This window comes from Vidua macroura, chromosome 36 (genome assembly GCF_024509145.1).
Source record: "Vidua macroura isolate BioBank_ID:100142 chromosome 36, ASM2450914v1, whole genome shotgun sequence".
Lineage (NCBI taxonomy): Eukaryota > Metazoa > Chordata > Aves > Passeriformes > Viduidae > Vidua > Vidua macroura.
In genome coordinates this window covers 685,389-709,128 of record NC_071606.1, presented here as the reverse complement: position 1 = coordinate 709,128, position 23,740 = coordinate 685,389, and the positions used below count along the sequence as shown (strand labels likewise).

The 23,740-nt window shown below is 54.2% G+C and overlaps 1 protein-coding gene across 1 annotated transcript in view; it reads right to left on the bottom strand.

Moving 5' to 3' along the window:
* Positions 1 to 23,740, bottom strand: part of LOC128821200 (zinc finger protein 208-like) — a 1,118,338-nt gene that overhangs the window by 432,048 nt on the left and 662,550 nt on the right. Inside the window, exon 9 of the mRNA XM_054002161.1 lies at positions 13,522 to 14,186. Coding sequence (XP_053858136.1) covers positions 13,522 to 14,186 — 665 coding nt within the window. The remainder of the gene's footprint in view (positions 1 to 13,521; positions 14,187 to 23,740) is intronic.

Below are 23,740 nucleotides of genomic sequence, written 5' to 3'. Positions count from 1 at the left end.
TTTTGGAGATCACCACCATCTAAAGGTAATCAGACTGAGATGAGGACCCTAGTCAATGAGCCGGGAGGCGTCTTCCTAGGCACGCCCACGAGGACTGGAGTCCCAGTTCTGCTGCAAAGCAAAACTGATCACCTCCTCCTCTGCGTCGCCAAAGGGAGCAGCAGCGGTGTGTGCGACCCCTCAGACTCCCACCCAGAGCTGATCACTCAATAAGGGCCTTTAAAAGGAGCTGGTCTCCTGGCCCATTTCTATCACCTACTATCCAGTGAAACCACAGCCAAGGGAACGAGCTTGGCGGAATCAGCGGGGAAAGAAGACCCTGTTGAGCTTGACTCTAGTCTGGCGCTGTGGAGAGACATGAGAGGTGTAGAATAAGTGGGAGGCCGGGCGCACGCTCAGCGCGGTGGGGCGACCCGCCCGCCGGCGTCCCGGCCGTCGGTGAAATACCACTACTCTGATCGTTTTTTCACGTATCCGGGGAGGCGGGGGAGCGAGCACCCGAGGGGGGCTCTCACTTCTGGCGCCAAGCGGCCGGCGCGCACCGGCCGCGACCCGCTCCGGGGACAGCGGCAGGTGTGGAGTTTGACTGGGGCGGTACACCTGTCAAAGCGTAACGCAGGTGTCCTAAGGCGAGCTCAGGGAGGACGGAAACCTCCCGCGGAGCAGAAGGGCAAAAGCTCGCTTGATCTTGATTTTCAGTACGAATACAGACCGTGAAAGCGGGGCCTCACGATCCTTCTGGCTTTTTGGGTTTTAAGCAGGAGGTGTCAGAAAAGTTACCACAGGGATAACTGGCTTGTGGCGGCCAAGCTTCTCCTCACAGGACTTGTGTTCCAGACCCCTCAGCAGCCCTGCTGCCCTTCTCTGGACACTCTCCAGCCCCTCCATGTCCTTCCTAATTTGGGGGGCCCAGAACTGGACACATCACTCAAGGTGCTGCCCAACCAGTGCTGAGTGCAGGGCAAGAATCACTGCCCTGCTCCTGCTGGCCACAGCATTCCTGATCCAGCCCAGGAGCCATTGGCCTTCTTGGCCACCTGGGCACACTGCTGGCTCATGCCCAGCCTGCTGTCCATCAGTCCCCCAGGTCCCTTTCTGCCTGGCAGCTGTCCAGCCCCTTTGTCCCCAGCCTGTAGTGCTGCAGGAGTTGTTGTGGCCAAAGTGCAGGACCCGGCACTTGGACTTGTTCAGCCTCACCTTGTTGGATTTGGCCCCTGGATCCAGCCTGTCCAGGTCCCTGTGCAGAGCCCTCCTACCCTCCAGCAGATCCACACTCGCATCCACTTTGGTGTCATCTGCAAATTTGATGATGGTGGACTCAGTCTCCTCATCCAGATCATCAGTGTAGATCTTCAAATCCACGCTGGCAGGCTCTGATCCCTCGGCCATCCTGCAGGTGCCCTGTGATGGCACTCAAGGTGATCTCTTCCATAACCTTGCCGGGCACCGAGGTCAGGCTGACAGGCCTGGAGCTCCCCAGCTCCTCCTTCCAGCCCTTCTTGGGGATGGGCTCACATTGGCACCTCCAGTTACCTGGGACCTCCCTGCTGAGCCAGGACTGATGATAAATGATGGACAGCAGCTTGGGGAGCTCATCCACCAGCTCCCTCATCCCCCTAGCATGGATCCCATCCAATCCCATACACCTGTGAGCATCTGAGTGGCTCAGCAGGTCCCAACTGCTCCCTCCTGGATTACAGGGGCTGTTCTGCTCCCTGTCCCCATTTACCAGCTCAGGAGAACACTTGTCCTGAGGACAACCTGTCTTCTTGTTGAAAACTGAGACAAACAAGGTGTCAAGTAGCTCAGCCTTTTCCTTCTCTTTAGTTACTTGATCTTTAGTTCTCTCTGTAGGAACTGAGCTTGTGACCCCTTTATCTTTAGTTATATTCTCCACTGCATCCAATAAAGAATAGAGATTCTCCTTCTCCCTGGTTTTGCTAACTTTTTAATTAAAAAAAGTTATAAAATATTTTTTATAAAAATATTTTTTTTTACAGAAGCCACTAGGTTTAGTTTTAATTGAGGTTTCACCTCTCTAATTTTCTTTCCTTATAGCCTTAAACAAAGTCCATAAACACTTCCTGAGTTGCTGGTCCTTTTTTCCCCTGTGTTCCCAAAAAAGCTGCATGGGCAGCCTGGACAGTAATTTTCCTCACTAGCTCATCTTTTGGCACGCTGGGACAGGCTGCTCCTTCCCCCATCAGATTGCTTTCTTGAAATGTCTTCATCCTTCCTGGACCTCTTTCCTTTTAAGTGTTGATTCCCTTAAAAACACCTGGGAACTGACTGAGGCTGCCCTCTATGCCCTTGTCCAGATCAGCAATAAAGAGATTTAAATGACCAGGCCCCAGTCCTGAGCTCTGGGGACACCCCTGGATGTGACTCCATTCCTCAGCTGCTCTGAGTGCCAGGACATGGCTGAGGGAAATGGTGGGTGGGGGTAGGGACAAAGTGTTTTTGATTGTCAGCCATGAAGGCTCTTGATTTTCATATCTGTTCAGACTGCACTAGGAGGTGCCCCAGCTCTGGGATGGGCCCTGGGCCTGGAGTAGGAGCAGCTCTGGAGGGCCCCAAGGCCGGGCCTCTTGTGCTGGCCTGGGCAGATGGGATGGCAGCAGGGGCTGCAGAGCTCTCAGCACCTGAGCCAGAGGGGAGCAGGGCAGCCAGGGAGCCTCCTTGTGCCTTGGGCAAGCCCCTTCCCCCATGGCTGGGGCTGAGTCCTGGCTGAGCTGCAGCTGCTGCTGTGCCCTTGCCAGGGGCTGAGGCCGTGGGGCCAGTGGCCAGAGCAGCCTGGCCTGAGCAGAGCTGTGGGGCCAGAGCCGGCTGGGCTGTGCTGGGGAGAGGCCCTTGGTGCTGCACAGAGCTCAGGGCAGCTGGCAGAGCTTGCAGGGAGCTGGGCTGGGCTGGGAGAGGCTGACAGAGAAACCATCAGTGACCATCTCAGCCTGGCTGAGCGTGCAGGGGCAGGAGAGCGTCCCTGGGGCTGGGCAAGCAGAACTCGGAGGCACCAAGGGCACCAACAGCTGGGAAATGGAGTGTGGAATGTGGCTCCCTCCCTTCAGCCGCTCCCCCCGCTGCCGTCCCGCCGCAGGCTCGGCCGGGGCCGGCCCTGAGCAGCAAGGAAGGAAGGCCGGCAAAGCAGAAGGCTCGGCGAGAGCCGAGGAGCAAGCTCCTTGGGAAAGGGAGGGCGCTAAGCGTGCCCGCCCTGCCTCTGCAGCGGGCTCTCGCCCTGCCGGCCGAAGGCCCCGGCTGCCTGGGTGTCGGCCCGCTGCCGGCCCTCCCGCCGCTGCCGCTGTGCGAACTGGCTGAGGAGAGACTGGGCCGGGGGGGAAAAGTCTGCAGGCGGCGGCAGGGAGTGCGATGGGGGAGGGCGGGGAGCGCCCAGCCATCGATGGGCGGGCGGCTGCGACAGACAGGGGCAGGGAAAGGGGCAGGGACAGGGATTTCTTCTTTCTTCTTTCTGCTTTTTTTTATTTTCCCCAGCTATGGTTTACAAATGATGAAAAGCCATTGCTGCTGCTGCTGCTGCCAGCAGGAGTGCACTAAGTCAAACAGAACCCCCCAGGAAGGACGCAGCTGTCCAGGGCCCTGGCTGCAGGGAGGGTCTGAGCCTGGTGTTAATACCAGAGGAAGTGCAAAAGACACCTGCGTGTGGTGTGGGCAGCTGAATGATCTGCTCTGCCCGGTGGCAGAGCTTAAGGAAGAAGTGGAAAGGCTGAGGAGCATTAGGGAGAGCGACACAGAAATAAACTGGTGGAGTTACAGCCGTCCAACCCTGAGAGAAGCTCAGCAGGAGCCAGAGGAGCCCTGCCCTTCTTGGCATCAGGCAGAAGGAGGAGACCTAGGAGACAGTGGGGAATGGAAATGGGTCTCTGCTGGGGAGGTCATAAAATTCCGTCCTGACCCCCACCACCTACCCAGGTGCCCTGACAGAATAGGTATGAGGCTTGGCTCCAGAGGCTCTGCCAGATGACACTACAGAAAAAATTCTGCCTGGAGAGTCTCCCAGCTGCACTTGCTCTGTCACACAGGTCACAGCCTCAAGCATTAAGAGGAAAAGAAGGGTAGTGCTAGTAGGTGACTCCCTTCTAAGGGGAGCTGAGGGCCCTGTAGATCGACTGGATCCATTCCACAGGGCAGTCTGCTGCCTCCCTGGGGTCCAGGTACAGCAGGGATATCACCAGGAAGTTCCCTAATGACTAAATGAACTTCATCTGTTCACCACTGTCTGGGCTACAGTGACCGTGAAAGAACAGAGTTCTCAATATTCGGTGAAACAAGGAGGGGCATCAACAAAACTTCCACTCTGGACTTCTGGAGGGCAGATTCGGCCTGTTCAAGAGACTGATTTGGCAAGAACCCTGGGAAACAGCCCTTAAAGACAAAGGGGTCCAGGAAGGATGGACATACTTCAAGAAAGAAGTCTTGAAGGCACAGGAACAGACTGTCCCTGTGTGCTGAAAGGCGAGCTGACAGGGAAGACAAGCAGCCTGGATGGGCAAGGAGCTTCTGAAGGAACTAAGGGAAAAAAAGAGGGTGTATCACCTTTGGAAAGAGGGTGAGCTGTTGAAGGATGTTGCCAGGCCATGGAGGAAGAAGATCAGAGAGGCAAAAGCCCAATGAGAACTTGAGGAAATCCAGTCATTGCAACCAACCTTTCCTTGCCAAAATGCCATCCTTGGTTGGAGTAGAAGTGGAACTGGAATGCTAAGTGCTGAGCTCCTGAAGCCAGCAGGGACACACACCTGAGAGCCAGGCATGGTTTCCTTGGCCTAAAGCACTCAAAAGCACCAACACCCCCCTGAGGCCACACGTCAGTTTTAGCCGTGGGCCGTGTATCTCACTGAAATGGATCTGTCAGACCAACCTCCTCTTCTCTTTATTCTCCTCTTCCTCAGTAGGAAAAGCCTTCCACTGGAAGTGAGCCGTGACGTTACTCCTGTTTTTAATGAACATGGTTGCGTGGTTGGACATGGTGATGAAAGTCGTCTCAACCTCCACGAAATTTGTGCTCAACCCAACACGGACAGCTCCAGCTTCTCCGTGGAGCTCTGTGTGGATAGTTTCTTCACCTGGAACAAAGCAAAGGGGAGTCTTTGCTCAGCTCAGTTGCTGATGGAAGCACAAGGACCAGAGCAAACTGCAGGTCACAGAAGAAAGTGTCACAGCTTTTAGCTGAATGAGCAGTTCCATGGATCAGTACATTTATCACATCCCTACAGCTCTGGGGGTACAGCGTGAGGATGTCCTGGGCACCTCCTTAAACACCTGATTTCTGAGAGTGTTTGTGCAGATTTGACCCCAAGCTGACAGTACGTACAGTGAGATTTGTCAATGTGCTCCGGTGACCCACTCAGATCACCAGGATTTCTGCATCAAAGTCCTTCAGGTGACGCTGAGGAGCCCAGTTCAGTCCTGGCTTGCCCAGGGTCTGCCCTGGGCATCCCACGAGACTCCTGTCTCTCCTGATCCCTTGCATCCCTTGTTGCTGACCAGCAAATACACCTGGGGGCATGTGGGCAGCAAAAGGAGGCCCAGAGGAACAAGTAGAGTGACAGCCCACAGCAGGAGGGGACACAGGTGAGGAAACACAACCAGCCTGGCTCTGCAATATGACAAACCACTACAAAATGAACACCGTGAAAATCATCATCATCTCCCTGTCCAAACCCACAGCTGCATTAGTCGTGAAATATTTTATATTGTTCTGATCTCAAAACCCAAGCTGGAGCACAGCAAATTCAATAAAAAAGGGACAAAGGAAAGATTAATAAGTACAGAACAGCTTCTACATGAACACTGAAGGGGCTTCCTCAGTCTAGAAATCAAATGCGAGATAGATGTGAGAGGTTTGCAACAGCTTGAACAGCCTGGGAAATGGGGACGAGGAAAAATTTGTCTTGATTTGTCACCAAACAGGAACTCGAGGGCCTGGAAACGTTATTAGACAGAAACTAAATATATGTGGAAGGGCAACATAGAAAAAGGGTCTGCGACAAGCCAATGGAGAAGCAGCATACCGGACAGAGGTGTGCAAGAAACACATTGCACTGGAGAGAGTCTGATGGAAACCTCACACCTCGCATACAGCACTGCCCAGGAATAAAACAAAACTTCACCCAGGCACAGCCACACGGTCGTGCAGAATCAGGGTTCCTCCTTCCTCCACTCAGCAACTCCCAGCAAAACAGGAGTGCAAAAATCTTAGCCCTGGTAGAGGGGATCCACTTTATCAAGCCCCTAAACACCAAGGGGCTTGATAAACACAACAGAACAGTTGATCAAACAACAGAGAACAGTTATCAACACAACAGTTGCTAACACAACAGAAAACTCTGTTTTCTTTGGGGTAAAGCTGGAACAGGGGAGGGACCTCTGGAGGGAATGGAGGGGGATGGGACAACAGGGAGCGATGGTGGAGAAGTGTCCTGTGCCCCGTGCAGGGCCCAGCACTCACCGGTGTTGCAGCACAGCCACCCGGAATGGTCACCGGTCGTCAGCGGGTGAAATCCCACTGTCACCCGCATGCTGTCGCCAGCGCCCAGAGTTCCCGTGGTCGGAACCACGGAGAAAGGACTGCAACACAAAGAGAGGGCAGCAGCTGCAACGCTCTGCTTCCTTTTGTTGCTCTTTCCCAGCCCTGTTATCACCCAAAGGTGTTTTGCGCAAGGACAGATCCTCACCTCTGGGTGCTCAGCTGGTAATGAGCTGCCCGGTTACCAACATTGCGAACCAGCAGAGTCTTCTGGGTGCTGTACTTGACCGGACAGGCCGAGAAGTCCAGCTGCTCAGGGAAGTTCAGGATAGCTCGGCCACCAATGGCCCGAATTGGCACAACTATCCTTTCGCTTTCAGTCATGCAGACGAGCTGGTGGGAATAATCCTGCAGGAGAAGAAACTAGCTCAGCACAGGACATTTAGTGCCATCCCCATGGCAGAAGAAAAACCGTTTCCTATAACCCTTCAAGGGCATCAGTTTACCTATTCCACCCTAAAATGAACACTAACTTCTACTAATATGTCGCATTTTAAAGGCACCAGTGCACTTTGCAAAACCTATCTCAGTGGCATTAAGCTCTTGTGTCACTTGGGTCATCCGGAGAACTGCCCTAGGCCACCATAATTTTTACTCTAAATTTTAATGATGTTAAATAATTCCTAAGTCCCTTCTAAGGAACATGGAGCTAGGGAACTCAGGACATTCCTCTTTAGGTTTCTATATTCCCACTGTTTGAGAATAGGACAAAGTGTTAAACTGACTCTAAGCAGCAAAAAGAAGATGAGGAAACAGCTGCACCCAAAAAGCTCCTGCACCTCTGGCCTGGTGTAGAAACATCAGTTGGCTCAGAACTGCCCTCTACCTTTGCCTCTCCAACCAAGTCAGGAGAAGAACAGCGCTAAGAGGTGGCAGCATGCTGTTGGAAAGAGCCTCTGTTTTCCTGCAAGGCTTCCTCCCTTCCATGCCATGTCCTAAACCCTTCTGTATGAACAAGCCTCCGGATCACAGCACTGAGATCGCACTTGCCAGGGCCCCAGCACCGGTGTTCAAACCTCCACACAAAAGCACCTTTGGCAGGGAATGGCTGCCAGGTGACAGAGCCACCAGAGTGACAGGCATGAAGACAGAGGCACAGCAGTGTCACTGCTCTGGGCTCACAGCTCTGCCTGCAGGTTGCGCCTGACCTACACGAGCTCTTTCATGCCGTCGTGTCCACTCGGCAGCCACTCGAGTGACCCGGCCAGGTGACACGGCGATGGTGGAAGGCACTGACTTCGGTTCCCCGCAGGGTTTTCCAGGAGTGCTTCCAGAGGAGCGACCGGACGGCTAACCCACTGAAGGATGAGGCTGACTCTCTTTGGGGCGAACGTCGGGGTTTTATTAGAAACTCCAGGAGCTCCAACAAAACTCAACAGAAGCCAACCAACAACAGCCCCGAGAGGGACTCTGCAACAACTTATTAAGGGGGGAGTGGAAGGGGAGAACAACCAATGGGGTGAAACTGGGGAGTGGCTTTCAAGAGGATGGATGGGATTAACAAACTATTAGGGGAAGGTAGGGGAGGGGTCCCTGGTACTGATCCAATCACTCAACGCCCCTGATGGAAGTTTCTGGGTGGTGGGAATGGGCTGCCGAGTGATGGACAGGGCACCAGGGAGGGGACTCAGGAATGACTCAGCAGTTCTGCTGAGTCAAGGGGCAGGCTTAGGGAGGAGTGACAGGGGTTGAACCAAAGGGATATGGGGGAGTAACAGGGACGAACCATTCTTAGAACATAGGCAAGAACAACAGTATAACCAAACATAATAAAACACAATACAACAAATCAGCAATCAAGCAATCAGTGCAGGACTGCTTCTGATGCCTTGAATCAAGAAGCCAGAGAAGAACAGCAAGCCAAGAGAAGAGAAAAATGGGGAGCCAGGAAAAAAGACCAAGAAGACCTTTTCAAAAGTAGATGAAAAAGAAGATCACTTAAGAAAGGTCATTATTTTTGCTTCCAGAATCTGTTCCATCTAGATAGGGCCAGACTTGCTCAAATTATCCTGAATGACAGAGAGTGTTTGTCCTGTGAACTCCCACCTGCTCTTTGGGCATTTGTTTCCTCTTCAGTTTCATTGGATTGAGGCAGTGACCTTTTCAGAGAGTGGGGAGGAGCTCTCACAACTCCCCTAACCCCATCCCTGCACAACACTCAGAACTCCCAGCAAGATGTCGCTGCTGTGTGAGTCCAAGAGAGGCAAGAAAGGAACGTTGTAGCAAGAGTGAGGTGCACAGAAATGTGTCCAAGTTTTCCTTCTCTCTGTTCATCAGCATTTGTTTTCTCGGTCTGGGCTCACAGGCCCCTCCACAGAAGAAAACAGAGGGATCTCCTTGACAGAGCCTCAGCAGTGGGGCATCTTCAGTCCAGGGAGCTCCAGACCCCAAGGGACCTTTGTGGCCCTGACTCCAGCGCTGCCTGCAGGGCTGGATCTGCGCCCACACAGGAGACGAGAGAGAACAGCTGGCTTGGAACCTCTTCTAGCTGGGACCAGCCGTGTCTCTCAAGGCTTTGGGCAGAGCTTGAGCTTCCCCCCACCAACATGCCCAGGTGCCCAAGGGCAGGTTGGTGAGAGCAGCACAGGTGAGTGCCCAGCCTGACAGAAGGAATTGCTGTGGCAAAGGGAAAGGGAGAGAACACACGCTCCGGGCTTCAGCTGCACATTGCTTTAACTTGGCTCCGGTGGCACAGCCAGGCAAGAGCCTGAGGCAACACACGGCGTTCCCTACTGCACCAGGACAGCCCCCACCAACAGGAGCAGGGCACAAAGAGGTGGGGAGGGGGTCTGCAGCTTCACAGCGCTGCTGGACAACAGGGGCAGGGAGAGGAGGGACGCGAGGGGAGTTTCCAGCCTTAACACAGCCCCAGTGGCTACTTACAGTAAAAGACTTCAGCATTTCCCTGGACCAAGGACGAGGTGTCGGTGTCTTTTTTGGGAATCCAGAAGCCATTTTGAAGGGAGGATATCCCAGATGAGCGACAAAGCCTCAACGAAACTGGAAGGAGCAACAATGGAACTCTCAAAATCCAGAACCCAATTCATGGCAGATTCAAGGCATATACTGGTGCTAAAAATTTTATAGCATTTGAAAGTAGCTAAATGCTTGTTTGGTGTAAGTAGCTAGTATTGTCAGGCCTCTAGTTGGGCTTTACTTGAACTATATGGCTACGTTGTGCAATTCAGAGATGGATCCTACTGAAACCAGGAGCTAAAAATCTGAACATTAATAATAGTTAGAAGAGACCAAGCTCTCAGGACTCCTGTGCAGAGACCAATGCTCTGCGTGTTCAGGACTCCTTTGCAGAGACCAATGCTCTGCGTGTTCAGGAATCCTGTGCAGAGACCAATGCTCTGCGTTTTGAGGAATCCTTTGCAGAGACCAATGCTCTGCGTGTTCAGGAATCCTGTGCAGAGACCAATGCTCTGCGTTTTGAGGAATCCTTTGCAGAGACCAATGCTCTGGGAACAATTCGCTTGTGAATGGCGAGTGTAGCCGCCTGCACGAGCCCAGGCTGGCACAAGCAGCCAGGAGCGCGGTCTGTGGCCACTGAGCTGTTCCGCAGCACAGCAGCCCCGCACGTCACAGCCGCCGCCGCCGCCGCGTTCGCGGTTACCAGGCACCCACGGCACCCGATCGTCGGGGCCGGGCGGGGCCGGGCCGGGCGGGGCCGGGCCGAGCCGCAGCGATTTTCAAAGGCGATCCTCACTTGAGCTACTGACTTGACTTTGGTGCTTTCTGAAGAGTTTTTCTCCAAGTATTTAGGAAAGCTTCAAATGTGGTGATAAAGGCACCCCTGGCAGGCCTATCCATTGCTCTTGGGGTAGCACTAGTATTCTACCCTGGCTTGAACACCAGGAGGGGCTGAGGGAGCTGGGAAAGGGGCTCAGCCTGGGAAAAAGGAGGCTCAGGGGGGACCTTCTGGCTCTGCACTACTCCCTGACAGGAGGGGACAGGAGGGTGCTGCGAGTTCAGGAGGCGCCGGAGCGGCGTGGCTCCCACTGTCCCCTCTTCCACAACTCCCTACAACTCCCTTCTACCTCTCCACGTCCCTGCCCCCCCATTTCTGTGACCCTGAGACCCCCCTGCACTCCCATTCCTGAGAACTGAGACGTCCTTTTACCCCTTTGCCCTGCCGGCACTGAGACGCCCCTGTCCCTCGGCTGTCCCCTGTCCCTGTCCCCTGTCCCTCGGCTCTGTGGGCTGGGGGTGGCAGCAGGACCTGGGGCAGCCCTGGGGGAGAACAGCCCTGAGCCCCAGCTCAGCCAGTTCCCCCAGTTCCCCTCAGGTCACTCCCAGCCACTTTCAGTTACACTCACTATGTTCCCAGTATCATCCTGGTCACTCCCAGTATGATTCCAGTTGCTCTCAGTGGCCCCTAGCATAGACCCAGTCACTCCAAGTATGATCCCAGTATGAGCCCACTATGATCCCAGTCTTCCCCAGCATGGTCGCCATCAATCCCAGTTGCCCCCAGTGTAGACTCAGTCACTCCCAGTTGCTCTCAGTGTGTTCCCAGTCACTCCCAGTACAGTTACAGACACTCCCAGTACATCCCAGATGACCTCAGCATACTCCTAGTCATTCCCAGTCACATCCACTCAGCCCAGTAAGGTTCCAGTTTCCAGCAGTATGATCCCAGTCACTCTCAGCCACTCCCAGTCAGTCCCGGTTGGTGCCACTATGATCCCTGTTGCCCCAGTTCTGGTCCTGCTGGGTCCCAGTGTGCTCTGATCCTGCTCCCTGTGGGTCCCAGTCCTGGGTGCGGTGTGTCCCGCTGTATCCCGGTGTCCCACTCCATCCCAGCCTGTCCCAGTCCACGCCGGTCCCTCCCGGCAGCCGCTGCCGTTTCCCAGATCCTGCCCCTCCCGCCCCCGGAGCTGCAGCCGGACGCCCCCCAAGATGCTGCCGGGGCTCGGGGGTTCGTGTTGGGCTTCGTCTGCTGGGCTGGGGCTCTGCTTCCCCTGCGGGAGAAGGGGAGGAGGGTCCGGGGGTCGTGTCCCCCCTGGGAGCGCGTCTGACTCCCCCATGTCCCCCCATGCCGGGGTCACCCCCTTTTCTCTCCCCAGAGTCCTGCCCTAGCTCCTGCTCCCCTCTGGGAGCGGCTTCGGGGAGCCCCCCTGGGACCCCGTTGGAATCCCCATTCCTGGGGTCCTGCGGGACCCCCCCGCAGCTCCCTCCCCACTTCCAGGACCCCCTGTACCCCCTTATCCTGCCCTGACATCCCCTGCACTCCCTTTGCCGGCTCTCCTCCTCTGGCAGCCCCTGGATCCCCCGTTTCCCTGACTCCGGGCACCCCCGGACCCCCATTCCCGGCCAGCCCGGGGCACCTCATCCCCAGGCCTCCCTTTGCTGGGAAACCCGGCCTGGGCACGGGGCTCTGCAGCCGCTCTGGGATCTGTGATGGCCCCAAGGAAAGGGAGAGAAGAGCGAGAGGCACAGAAGGGAATCGCCAGCCAGGGATCGCAGTCCCAGCGCCCGCTCCTGCTCCGCCGGGGCTGGGAGCCGCAGCCGCAGGAAAAAATGGATCCGCGGATGGCGGGGCTTGCCCCGCTTCGGGCCGAAGCCGGCGGGTTCCAGGCAGGCTTGGAGCGCAGGGCCCGGCAGCTGAGCCCAGCCCGGCCCGGGGGTCCCGCAGGGAGCGGCCGAGGAGCTGCCGGGGGATGCCAGGAGGGGATCCCGGGGAATTCTCTGGAATTCCCCCGTCCCCTCCCCCCTCGCTCCCTCGGGCACTTTTGCTTCGGCCTTTCCCGCCCTGCGCCGCCGGGATCTGCCCGGTGCCCGGTGACGTCATTGCAGCCTCGGGCTGCCATTGGCGGGCAGCAAAGAGCGGCGCCAATGGCAGGGCCGGAGGCGGCTCTGGGGGCGGGGCCGCAGCGGAGCAGAGCGATGGCTCCAGCGCTGGGGCTGGGGGCGCTCCTGGGGCTCCGGGGGGGGCGGCGAGAGGTGAGAGGGACCCCCGGCACCGGGACTCTTTGATCGCCCATTCCGGAGCACCGAGGGGCCCCTGAACCCCCATTCCTGGGCGCCGCCATCCCCCCGCACCCCCATTCCCGGCATGGGTTCCACCCTGCACCCCCTTATCCGGCACCAACAACCCCTGCACCCCCTTCCCGGCCATCCCGCCTCTCTCAGCCCCCAGAGCCCCCTTTTCCTTCGCCCACAGACCCCCTGGACCCCTATTCCTGACTTTCCCAGCACCCAGACCCTGCTTTCCTCAACACCGAAAACACCCGGGACCCCTAGTCCCAGCCATCCTGGGTTTTCCATCAGGATCCTCGAGTCCAGCTGCTGGCCCTGCACAGGACACCCCAACAATGCCAGCCAGAGTGAAGAGGTTCCCACAGCTCCCAGCCAGGGACCCGCTCCCAAGGCTGCTGCCATGGCCACCAGGGCTGGCACCAGCTGGGATGCTCAGTCTCCACCAGCCAGGGTTTAGGAATGGGATTCCCCAATTTCCTGCTCCTGCTAAAACCGCTCTGCTACTCGCTGCCCTCCCGCCTCCCATGGAAAGCACAAAAGGCAAAGATCCCCGGCTGGGATAAGAACAATTTATTGGGAACAGCAACCACATAAGGAAGAAATAGGAACACAAACAATATTGAACACAGAAGAGATAAGAAAACTACACCACCACCGACTGTCTCTTCCCAGCCACCTATTCCCTCCTACCTGGAAAGGACACCCTCCTCCTCAGGAGAGAGAGAGAGAGAGAGAGAGTCCCTTTCCTGCCCCAGGCAATGACCTGAGGTGGGAGTGAATGTTATGACAGCACCACGGCCAGACCCTCATGTTCTTTGAGCCCACCTCATGTCATTGCCAGGGGCAGGAAAACAGACAGGTTTCTTCCCAGCATGGATCACAGGGAACATGGGTCACCAGGGCTCTTCCCAATGTTGGTCCTCCAATGGGGGATGAAGCTGGAGCAGTGCACAAAGCTCTTCCTGCAGTCAGGGCATTTGCAGGCCTTCCCTTACTGGTGTGTCCGTTGGTGTTCAGTCAAGTGAGAGTTCCTGGAGAAGCTCTTCCCACATTGGGGACACTCGTAGGGCTTCTCCCCGGTGTGGATGCGGCGGTGGCTGATGAGGTGGGAGTTTTGCTTGAAGCCCTTCCCGCAGTCAGGGCAGCGGAAGGGCCTCTCCTCGGTGTGAATCCGCTCATGCAGAAGGAGATGGGAGCTGGTGTGAAACCTCTTCTGACACTCAGAGCACTCGTAGGGCCTCTCCTTGGTGTGGATGCGTTGGTGGGTGACAAGGTGGGAGTTTTGCTTGAAGCCCTTCCCGCAGTCGGGGCAGCAGAAGGGCCTCTCCTCGGTGTGGATCCGCTGGTGCAGGATCAGATGGGAGCTGATCCGAAACCCCTTCTGACACTCAGGACACTCGTAGGGCCTCTCCCCGGTGTGGGTGCGTTGGTGGGTGATGAGCTCAGAGCTGCAGCTGAAGCCCTTCCCACATTCCCCACACTTGTAGGGCCATTCCCCAGTGTGGATCATCTGGTGGCGGATCAGGTTGGAGCTCCGGCTGAAGCTCTTCCCACACTCCAAGCACTTGTAGGGCTTCTCCCCATCACGAAGCTGCTCATTCACCACCAGCTCCGACATCTGGCTGAAGCTTTGTCCACTTTCCTGGCACAGACTGGGTCTCTCCTCCTCAGAGCACCCTGGGTTGGGTTTGGAGCCGCTCCTCCTGTGGGATCTCTGGCGCTTTTCCTCCCCATTGGATTCCAGCACTGTGGAACCACTCGAAACGGCCTCTTCCATGAGGCTCTGCTGCGGGGATTTGTCCTCCCTGGTCTCCATCTTCAGCTCCTTGTCTGGGGGAGGAAGAACAAGGACAGGATGGGATTTGCCTCCATGCCAGAGGGAAGGGGAAGGAGATGCCCCCAGTGCATCCCCGGGCGGTCGGCGCTGGCAGCGGGGTTGTTCTGCAGCCGGGGGCAATGCTGGGCTGGGAGATGGAGCAGGAGAGGGGGGGAAAGGGGCAGTGACTTCCTCCTCACCTGCCTGGGTGTCCTGGGGCATTGTCTCGGTCTGAAATAACAGGTGTCTGCTAAGGAAGACAGGATCCTCTCTTGAAATAGAAAATGGAAACCCCTTCCCTGCAAATAATGATGATTTTGAAATTAAGGGTTTCTCAGGGAAAAATATGGGCATAGGAATAACAGTTCTTTCCTAGAAAAACACAAATGCGATAGCACAAAATAAAAACCACTGACTGAGTCAGAATAGGACTAGGCACCCTGTGGGTCAGGATGCTGGCAGCAGTCCCAGGAAATGGGGGCTGCAGACCTCCTGCAGTATGACAGGTGTGGTTGTATTGAAGCAGTGATCCTGTAGAAGGGTGAAGTTTTCCTCTGAGGGTCCAGTGGTGGTGTTGTTGGGAATCTTCCTCTGGGAATCCAGTGGAGAAGAAAAGCTGCTCCACTGAGAATGCAGTGGGAAAAGGATGCCGATGGTGTTCAAAGTCCGAGATTATAAACAGGCAGGAATGCTTGGCCCCTCCCCCTGGGCGGAGCATCTCACAATGGGATGATGTCATTTTTCTCAGTCCTGCAGGGACATTCAATGGCCCATTAAGAGAAGATATTTCCTGCAGGAAAGATTGGTTGTGGAAGAGATAAAGAAAACTGGTCAATTAACAGAAGATAACTGTATCACTTCTAAGAGATGGGAATTGATTACACACCCCCAGCTCCATCATGTAATTTAGAGATATTGACCCTTGTTCTGCCACTGCAAGATTTGGGAGAAAATACCTTGGACCACTATTTTTCCATTTTCACAGACCTTGGAGAGGACCCAAAAATCTCCCAAGATGGGGTTTGGAGGCCTCATCACACAACCAGCAGGTAGAGGCTGCGGGCTCTGGGCTCAGTGGCATGGAGACTGAGGAGAGAAGTGGAGTAGCCTGGGAGGGGCTGAAGGGTGGTTTCAGAGATGGTGGAGCTTTTCTTCCTAGAGGAGATAAGCATGAGAAGGAAATAATGGCACCAAGGGCAGCTGGAGGGGCCCAGACTGGACAGCAGGAGAAAGGAATTTCTCTCCCAGGGCAGGGCTGTGGTGCAAGACGTCCCCCAGGAGCAGCCTGGAGCAGCCCAAAGCTTTGTGTGGCTTGGCAGCTCCTGTGCACAGCCCAGCAGGGCTGGGCCACTGCCTGCAGCCAGCCCAGGCACAGCCCAGAGGCACAGAGAGCTTCAATCAGTCAGGGCTGGGAAGGTGCTGAGAAGTGCCTGGGGCACAATCACTGCCAGCCCTTGACACAGGAACCTCTGGCTGCAGGACAATGCAGCTGCAGCTCCTGGAGTGTTCTCCTAAGGCTGGAACATCCCAATGCCCACAGACTCTGTGAGTACATTCTCTGAGGCCAGGGGTGCCCAGGGCTGTCCTGCAGAGCAGGGTCCTGCAGCCCAGGGCGCTGTGCTGGGCCAGGGCCTCTGCTGCCTGCCAGGGACAGCTCTCAGCCAGCCCTGGGTGCTTCTCACAGCACTGGGGGACAAGATCTGGCTGCATGGAGACCACTGGTAAGGCTTGGAAGTGTTCTCCTTGTGTGCTGAGGATGCTGCATTGTTCAGGACTGCTCCCAGCACGGCATTGAACTGCAGAACATTTCCAAGTAGATTCTACTGTCGTGGTTTGACATGGAAGTAAATTTTTTTTTTCGGGAAGTTGGGTCAAAGCAATCAGTGATCATGTTTGGATATTGGCACCTGGAGTGACCACTGAACATATGGACACGCCTCTGAGAACAGAGGGTTCTCAGGGGGTTTTAACAGGGGGTTAAAAGCAAGAACTCCCAGGGGAACTCTCTCTTTGTTTCCAGTCATCAGAGAGTGCAGTGCAGACTCTCCCCTGACCAGTCATGGCCTTGTCCAGTTCGGCCGAGGGGGCTGAATTTCTGGAACTGAGCCAGCTCCTACAGAGGGAAGGGTGGAGAGAAGCAGAGATGCCTTTGTCCTCCCCCTCAGAGGGAAAGAGACAGAGAGCCTGACGGCACCTGGAGATTTGCCGGCAGAGGAGATGCAGAAAGGGGGGGGATGATGCCCAGTGTGGGAGTCGAGAATGCGGGGCAGGGATTTCAGCCGTCCAGGGAGTCTGAACTTTTAACCCTTTCCAGGAAATGAGGGCTTTGTAAAATATTACTCCTCCTCGATTTGTAGTGGAAGAGAGACAGTCCAGGACCTGAGATGTTAGAAGAAGAAATATTTAGGTGGGAAGAGATGATGAAGTAGGTTTTGGCTGGACTTTTCTTGTTAGCCCTCGACTGAACCAAATTCTCCTGCAATAGAGACTGCATTTTAGGGGGATGCAGTGGTGACCCAAGGAGACCAGCTTCAGCAACCACCAGCGAAGGAATGGCAAGAACAGAGGAAAGCTGAGGAGGGAATGGTGATGCCCTCTGTCTTCAGGAAGAAGATGATTTCTGTTCCTGGACCCTTGGCCCCAGGGGAAAATGGGGGGGACTGTAGTCCCAAGATGAGAAGCTGAACTGTTGTATCTTTGGGTCTGTGGCAAAGCATCCTTACAGGAGCCCTATGAGCAGTCTGTCCATGCGTGATGGTGAGAGCCCTGTGACATGGAAAGGAGAGTGTCACACTGGCAGATTTACTCTGGGTGGTTGCCGTGTGTGATGTGGAAACACAGGAGGTGGCAACTGTGTTTCCTGTGGGGTCTATGGCACAGGAGAGGCTTCTCTCTCCCTTGATAGACTGAGTATTGATTATCTGAAGAGTGGTAATTTGAACAGGAATCCCGGGTGACGTTTCATGGTGGTTGTCTTGGAAACTGGGAGGAGGACGGGTGTTTTAGAGGGTCTTCATCCTGGATTTAGTGTGTGTGTCTTTTGTAGTAGTAGTTTAATAAAGTTTTTTTTCCCCTTTGTTATTAAGCTTGGGCCTGCTCTGCTCTGTTCCTGATAACATCTCACAGCATTTATTTGGGAAGGTGTATTTTCATGGGGGCGCTGGCATTGTGCCAGTGTCAAACCATGACAGAGCTTAACAGAGCTCAAACTTAACAGGACTTGACTGAGACCTTAGACTTCAGCATTTAGCAAAAGAACAGCACGTAACAGTATTTAACCTTACTTATAACCTAGGACTTCATGATTTGGAAATGGAATAACACTTAACAATATTTGACATAGATTATGACTTATTTGAAACTTAACAATTTAGGAAAAGAACAACTCTCAGCAGCGTTTAACTTAGCTTACAGCTGTGACTTAACCTTCCTTACAGGCCTGACTGACTCAACTATCCAAGGCACTCAAGCCCCTCAGAGAGCAGCATTTCTGCCACATTTCCCCAGCACATGCACTCGTGTGTACACACAGACACAAAGAGTCAGTGCAAGGCACCTGTGAGAAATTCCCCTGAGGGCAGGGAAATGCTCCCTGCCGAGGCTGTGGCATCTCCCCAGCGGGCAAAGGGTTGAGCCTGGAGGAGTGGGGGGATCGGCCCAGGCTCCGTCGTTGTTGGGGGATCCCCCGAGTGCAGCAAACGGGAGAGTTCCCGGATCGGAGACGCCCCAACCAGAGGGAGGTGGCTGGCCCAGGAGAGCTCCAAGGGGCTCCTTTTGGAGCGCAGTTTGTAGGGCCCCAAGAGAGGGGCTTCAGTCCCAGCAATGGTTCATCCTGGCTGCACTTGGCATCAACAGCTTTCTTTGGCAGTGTGAGAACAGGGATGTTGTGCCACTGAGGGAACAAAAACAGTTCCCAGGGCTGCTCCAAAAGAAACCAGGAGCTCGTAGGGCAGCAGCAGTGCCTGGAGCAGGCAGTGTTTGTGATGAGCTCCAGAGGAGCTGAGCCCAGGGGCTGTTGGCCAAGGCTGAGGCCCAAGGAGCATTTCTCAGCTGGCAGGGCAGGCTGAGAAGGGGTGGGGGGAATGCACCAGCACAGGGTCCATGGATCCAAGGGGCCATTGTGAAACTGTGGGGCCTCATGGAATCATGGAGACCACTGTGACATTGCTGGAGCTCATGGAACCAAGGGGACTGTACTGACTCTGTGTGGCTCCATGGAATGTAAGGATCATGGTGACACTGTGAGGCCCCGTTGTGACACTGTGGGGCCACATGGAACTGTGGAGACCATTATGACACGTTGGGGCGTCATGGAAGCAAGGGGTCATTGTGACACAAGGGTCACCTCTCATCTCTCCCCAAAACCCTGGAGATGGCTCCGTGCTTTCCTTCCCATGGAAAAGAGCTGTCCTTCTGGGCCAGGTGCCCATGGCCACATTTGGCTTCCACCTCCAATAACCCCTATTGTGACAGACTGGAGGAGATTGTTGGCTTGAAACATTTTGTGTGGGGGGGAGGAAAGGGCAGGTCCAGCCTTGCCCTGCCCTGTCACCCCAGCACTGCCCTGCCCTGGAACCCCAATGCCCCCAGAGCCTCTCTCCCAGCCCAGCAGTGTCTGCCAGTCCCTGGCACAGCACAGGCAATGCTCCACAGCCACCTCTGGAGCCCCCAGCCCAGCTCCTGAGTGACCAAATGACCCCAAGTCCCAGCTGGGGGAAGGGCCCAGGAAGACCAAGGGGTATTCAAGGCTGACCACAAGGCAAGCACACATCTTGACCCTACATCCTCTTGAAATTTCCATCTCAACAACGCTGGAATCCAGTAGCTGGTAGCTCTGTCTGTGCTTCTTCATACGTTATTTTTCTTTCTCTTTCTGTGTCTTCTTCTAATTCTCTCCTTTTGCAAATTTTGATTAACTTAAAATTGAACGGGCTTAGAGTTTGTGAAGTTGAATGGCCCAAGTTAATGCTATGAAAAGTGTTTTTTGTTGATTGAATGTCATATTAAACCTTCTGCCAAAGTTTCTCTGATTTTCTCAAGTGGCCACTAAAGGCTGTTTGGTTGTTTTGTGCTCCTGAGAATCTCTTGTTGGTATTTCTGCAGGACATCCAACTCAGAGGACACAAATGATTATAATTCCTTTTAAATGTTTTCTTGAGAAAATTGTTTGGGGGATGGCAGTCAGGGCTTGTCTGTCCTGCTTGGCACAGCCCAGGCAGGGCTTTCACAGCCACATTCCACACTCCATTTCCCAGCTGTTGGTGCTGTTGGTGCCTCTGAGTTCTGCTTGCCCAGCCCCAGGGACGCTCTCCTTGTCTGCCCATTCCCCCAGGGTCTCTGGGCAGGGATGGCCTCAGTGGGGGCTGCTGACCTCCTCAGTAACTTGGAGGCTGCTGTTGAATTTTCCTGCTCCAGAGCCTTGAAGTATATTCAAACTGAATAGATCATATTTCAAAAGACAGTGAGAAAACATCTTTTAGGTCCTGTTTAGGTTTTTTTCCCTGTTAATACACGGCTATGTGCAATCTCCAATTGACACTGAATCCAAGTACCTCCTCCTGCAGTTGGAATAGATATGAAAATCAAGACCCTTCATGGCTGATCATCAATCTGACTCTGTCCCTACTCTCACCCCAGCAATTCCCCCATCCAAGCCCTGGCACTCAGAGCAGCCTTGTGCAAATCTGAGCTCCCTGCAGCCCAGGCTGCACCTGCTGGTTTCAGCTCCTTGGCTCCAACTCCCACCTGCTTTCCTTGGAGAAGGAGCAGCCCGAGACACAGAGGGATGTTCATGTCTTGTCAGCCAACAAAGCCAAGGCAAGGCACAGCTCCACCAAATGCAAAAGTCCTTCTTCTGCCTGGCTCTGCCCTGCCCCTGATCCCCACAGCCTGTCCTGTTTCCTTCATCCCTCCAGTGCCAGGGACTTTGTGGGACAAGGGAGCTCTGCTCTGGCTATGGAGGGAGGTCCAAGTGCAGCCACTGGAGTGGCAACCACAACTCATCAGGTTTGTGTCCTTTGAGGGCCCAGGAACTGCTGAGACTCAGAGGCACAGAAAGCTTTCTCTTCATGGCCAACAGCAAAAATGTCAACATCATAAATTTTAATAAACATCAAAACCTTTCTCTCTGCTCCTTGTGACATTCCAGCAGCGTCTGACATGTCCCTCATCTACAAGGCATTGCCATACAGGAAGGATTTTAGTCAAAGGGATAAGAAGAGGAGATATAAAAGATAAAACTACAACTAAGATGCTGAGTAAGGAGTTATTTACACTTCTGAAAGACTGGGAAACTCCCTGATGCTCAAAGCATGAAGCCAGTAAAGGGAGACACATTGGAATGACCAGAGTCCAGCTGCAGGAGGAAATCTGGGAGCAACTGGAAGGACATAGATGCAGCTGATGTAAATGAAGAGACGTCCTTAGACATGGCCAGTTAACCAGGAGAGCTGGAAACACCTGAAGGAAGAGGGTCATGAAATATTAGACTGAATGTTGGTGGCATCGGTAGAGGGGAAGATCAGTATTTCTTCTCCTGCCATCAGCAGACGAAAACAGTAGAGGCAGGAAATTCCTGTTCCTGGTGGGAAAACTTTGCCATTTCTTCAAAGTACTCAAGTGACCCAGATAATAAAGATGTGCTTATTTCTTATGAAACTAACAGGTATTAAATCCTGTGCCCCTTTCCAGGTAGACACCTGTCGCCACAGGCCCCCAGCTGGGGAATAATTAGCATTGACTCCATGACTGCAGAAGCCTGATCAATTGCTTTATTATATCATCTTATACTGTATTATACTGTACTTCTTAAGAAACTCAGCAACCCTTACAGCCAGTCCGATACAGCTGGGACCTAATTGGTCAATCCATCCAAACACCACCCAGTGTCCAATTACAAAATCACCCTTTGGCAAACAAATCTCCATGACACATTCCACACATGTGCACAACAGCAGGTGCAACAAGTGGAGATGAGAATTGTTTCTCATTTTTTTCTCTGATCTTCTCCCATCCTTCCCCAGGAAAATGCCTGGGAAAGTCTGTGCCTGCTCTCTGTGGCCAGAGAGCTGCTGCCACAAGCACCGCAGTGGCAGCCCCAACATTCCCCTCTTTATTACACCGCAGGGGTGGCAGCCCCAAATGTTCTCCTGTCTTTGACCCCACAAGGATGGCAGCTCCAACATTCCCCTCTCTATGACATCACAGCCGTGACAGCCCCAGCGTTCCCCTGTCTGTGGAACCAGAGCAGTGTCAGCCTCAACATTTTCCTCTCTGTGACACCATAGATGTGGCAGCCCCAAGTGCCCCTCTCTGTGACACCACAGCAGTGGAAGACCCAGCGTCCCCTGTCTGTGACACCGCAGCTTTGGCAGCCACAACATTCCCCTCTCTATCACTCCACGGTAGAGGCAGCCCCAATATCCTCCTCTCTATGACATCACAGCATTGGCAGCCCCAACGTTCTCCTCTGTATGACAACAGAGCAGTGGCAGCCCCAGCATTCCCATGTGTGTGATACCGCTGTGAGGCAGCCACAACATTCCCCTCTCTGTGACACCACAGCCCTGGCAGCTGCTGAGTTCCCCTGTCTGTGACACCACAGCCGTGGCAACCCCAGTGTTTCCCTGTCTGTGACACCCGAGCAGTGGCAGTCCCATTGTCCCTGTCTTGGTGACACCAGAGCAGTGGCAACCCCAACCTTCCCCTCTCTGTGACACCACAGCTGTGGCAGCAGCACTAGATCAGAAGCAGCAGCCGTGGAACAACAGGGGAGCAGGGGAGGAGCAGAGAAGGAGCAGTGGAACAGTGGTGGATGAGCAGTGTTGGAGCAGCAGTGGAGCAGTGGTGGAGGAGCAGAGCAAGTGTGCTGAAACAGCACAACACAGCTTTTGAGCAGCAGTGGAGTGAGCATGGAAAAGGTGCAGCAGTGGTGGAACAGGAACTACAGCCATGGAATAGAGGTGGCACAGGCCCCGCAGCTGTGGAGCTGCGGGACACAGAGCGGCTCCGAGCGCTGCAGGAGCCGGCCCCGCACAACAGAGCGATCCCTTCAGGCTGACCCAGCGTGGGGGGCAGAGGCAGGAATTGCTGCTGGGCTGTGGAAGGTGTGGATCGAGTGCATTGAAGGATGACCTGGGGGTTTGATCCTGCTCATTGTGGCTGCTTTTGTGCTGCCAGGATGGTTCCAATTTGTCTGAAGTCATGAACTTAGAAGGAACTTGGGACAAAATTTTTCAAACTGCCTTCTTTATTGCAGGGAAACACATCTGGGGAGAAGTTGCATGATTTCTGATTTGGAACCAAAGTGGGTCACTTATTGGCCTGTGGTTTTGTTCTAATCCAGGCACAATTTCCAAATTACTGCACTTTAGCATAAGAAACGAGGAACGTGCCTCACCCTTGCGATGTTGATAATGGGTGAAGAGCTTTTTGTGGTCCTAGTGCTAAAAAAGCAATTGCAATTCTTTTCCCTCCTTCCCCTTTTCTTCCTCTCTCTGGCAATGAGCCTTCAACTCTTCCTGCAGGTCTGCTTCCCATAATCTGCTCTGGACTTGGAATGTGCCAGATAAACAGAGGGAAGACAGAGATTAATGGACCATAAAGACTTCAAGCTTTCTCCTTGTAGCCTCTGAAGTTCAAGGACTTGGAAACTTCTGCTTTTTCAACTGTTCACCACATGCCACTCCTCTAACTTTTGCCCGGCCATAAAACCTTCCTGTGGCCCTGTTTGGGAATTGACACTCATATTTTTCAGGAGAACCACAGTGGGGGTCAAAGGTTTGGGTGCTGAAGCCTGTGGGAGCCTTGCCTGAGTCACAGAGAATCCCAGTGTCCGTGTTTGTTTTTTTTTTCCCCCAGGACTAACCAGATCTTTGCCCCAGGTTCCAAGTAGGAAAAAAGAAGTGGAGAAGTGGTTCCCGAGACATGTCCATGGCTGCGATTCCTGTTTGACATAACTGAAATTAGTGAAAGGCTCCTGCTTCTCTCTTTCCACAGGGACACTGTGGATGCATCCGGGATCTCTGGTGACCCAGCTGGGAAAACATTTCAGGCCACTGCCTTGACTGTTTGCTCTGGAACTTGCCCATGGGCAAAGATTTTCCTCTGGAATGTTGCTGCTTTGTGCTCCATGGATGAGAGAGCAGAGTGTCCCCGTGGGGGATTCTTGACTAGATGGACAAGTGCTATGATGTCATTGATGTGCTGACATCATCTTGAAAAGGAATTGTGCAAGACTCCGCAGTGTCCTAATTGGGGAACTTTGGCTGAGGCTTTGGCTGAACTTTGGGCCAGGCTTCCTTGGAGATCAGTGCCAGTCAGGGGGATGGAACCGGATGGCAATGGACCCCGTGCTGACAGCCCAAGGAGAACGAGCTGGACATTCACGGAGGCTCCCAGTG